The sequence below is a fragment of the Puntigrus tetrazona genome, chromosome 1, assembly GCF_018831695.1.
Source record: "Puntigrus tetrazona isolate hp1 chromosome 1, ASM1883169v1, whole genome shotgun sequence".
Taxonomy (NCBI): Eukaryota; Metazoa; Chordata; class Actinopteri; order Cypriniformes; family Cyprinidae; genus Puntigrus; species Puntigrus tetrazona.
The window spans coordinates 2,663,740-2,666,239 of record NC_056699.1 but is presented as its reverse complement, the minus strand read 5'-3'; the positions used below and the strand labels follow the sequence as shown (position 1 = coordinate 2,666,239).

The 2,500-nt window shown below is 40.0% G+C and overlaps 1 protein-coding gene across 5 annotated transcripts in view; it reads right to left on the bottom strand.

Moving 5' to 3' along the window:
• The window catches only part of LOC122351317 (immunoglobulin-like domain-containing receptor 2), a 19,897-nt gene that overhangs the window by 9,790 nt on the left and 7,607 nt on the right, over positions 1-2,500 (bottom strand). For 4 of the 5 annotated variants that reach the window (XM_043248288.1, XM_043248297.1, XM_043248309.1 and 1 more), the window contains exon 4: positions 1,992-2,048. The exons of the other annotated variant lie outside the window; for it this stretch is intronic. In XM_043248288.1, the coding sequence (XP_043104223.1) occupies positions 1,992-2,048 (57 nt within the window). The remainder of the gene's footprint in view (positions 1-1,991; positions 2,049-2,500) is intronic. 5 annotated transcript variants of the gene reach the window in all.

The window sequence follows — 2,500 nt, the reverse complement described above, 5'->3', positions numbered from 1 at the left end:
TTGGAATGACAAGAAGCAGTGATTGTGAATTCTATTTGCTTTTGATGCTCACTTTCAGAATTATCAAGCAGTTATCACCTGAACGACTGTGGGCGGGGCCAATGGTGATGAGAAAACTACTGCTTGATGTGTTTGAAGACATGTTTATTTACGTTGTGCACCTGTGAAGGACGTCTTATGAACCAAAAGATGAGGAGAAATTTGATTTCTCATGCCATGGTCCCTTTCACAGCAATTAGAGTCATAGAATATTCAGAACAACAGGAACATAAATGATCAAAATCACAACATAATGTTCCGAACCATTCAGGGTGTTTCTGGTATCTACAGGACACTTTGGAAAATGGATGAATGCATGTATGAGTGCAGTCAGCAAACACGAGTGATTAAGACATACATTAAAACAAATTGCAACATGCATTCAGAAGTAAGGAGAGGATCTCCATGAGGAATGTGTTCCACAAATAATAAATCACTCATGAAAGAATGTGATAAACACATCTTCAGCCCAAATGTTTCTGGTTTTCATGTGGAAGTCATTCTTCACAATTCAGTCATCTCAAATATGCAAAATGCTAATAGTTAAAAAAAAATGTCCATCAAATACACAATAAGTTTGACATAGCTGTGTTTAAAATTGAACTGTAAATTAAGTTCTGGGCGTCCGGTCAGAGGAGAACTGGCCTCAACTGAGTCTGGTTTCTCCCAAGGTTTTTTTCTCCATTCTTTATGGATGCCGCTGTCGCCTCTGGTTTGTTTAGTTGAGGACACTTTATTTCTAGCGACTATAATTGATTTGATTACAGAGACAGTGTCTGCATTCAATTAAAAATTGAGTGTTTAATCTTGTCATTATACATTACTATCACTGTATTTTCCTGTATTTATTACTGTTCAGTGCTAGGGTTCCCCAAAAATAAATAATAAATAAACTCTTAAAACATGAAACTACTCACTAACATGTAAATGTTCTACTGAAGATGGCCTTCAGTGATCTCAAGACCGGTGTTAGTGAGAGCGTCTGAGATCAGATAGAGACTGAACAAACAGGATTCCCAAACAAACAATCCTCTTTCTCAGGAAACAGGGCACTTTGAACAGTTTATGGTTGAACTACTAGAAGCGCTGTAGTACCATGGAGGACAAAAAAAAAAAAATCACAAAATAACTACAATGCACCCACATACTGGTTGTCATGCTTCATGGGATCTCTCTATAGATGTACTGGGGTCTGTACTGTACACAAGGTATTTTCTAGCTCCTTACCCCTCACAGAAAACTACAGGCAACACTTCACTCTGTGATTTATACGCTTGTTTCCTCATTGGGGTGACACACACACACACACACACACACACACAAACGCTCAAATGGCCTTGACAGCGTCTCTGAGGAGAACGACAGGTTTTTTAGTGAATGTTTTCAGCATCATTCAACACATTCATGTTTAAAGCACAAATCAGACTTTATATTTCTCAAAATAAATACAAATATAAGCAATATTCTATTTCAATCAGATAAAATGCAACTGGAACCCCTTTGCCACCAGCGGCACTGAGAACCTGTGAGGTTCTGATAGAAACACATTCATTTAGTCTTCACTGCAAGAAGATCAGAGATGAACGCTCTTCATCTGAATCAGCTGCCACAGTCATCTCTCATGAGTAATCTCTCTCGTTCGCTCTCAACACTGATGATGGGCTTCCTGTGTTTGGAGTCAATCCCACTCAAATCTCACACAACAAACCCAACAACACACAGAACAGAAAAGCTTCCTCTGCTGGGTTTAGGATCTATTCCTACCTGATTTGATCCTTGCAATGGTGTAAAGCACTTCACACGAGACAGAACATCTGTGACAGAGATCCAACAGCGGCTCTGACTGGTGTGTGTTACTGTGATTACCAGGAAATGACATCACAGGGGAATTAAAGTGTTAGAGAACAGGAAGTGAGGAGAAAACAGAGGCTGTTGTGTTTAAAAGCGCATACCTGGAACAATCTCCACATTAAACCCAGGCAGAAGATCATCGGCCAAATCTGTCTGACCTGGAGAGACAGACAGAGACAGAGACAGAGAGACAGATCGAGGTGAAGCAGAGCGACAGGAAGATCATGCAGATAGAGAGAAGATCTGCTGGAGTGTGTGTGAGCAGAACATGAATGATTGTGCTGTAAAAGATCCACACAGACACTCATTTTTCACATTTCTACAATCGGTGTAATCCTGTGGTCTGTAGATGTGTCTCGCGTCTCCCCTGTTCAATAAAAGAAGCATAAGCTGGTTTGAGCTGCTTTAAACTAGTCCTGTTCAGGATCAAACCAGCAGCTATGCTTCGAAACATCCCTAACCAGCAGATGCTTCTTTTTTTCTAGACCAGCAGATGGAAAGTGTGTATCTGAATCATTTGGTAAAGCAGCATCAGCTAACATCTCAACCGTCTGTAAGAACAATAAGAATAGTGACCCTTAAACAATACAAACTAAACAACAGGTCATTG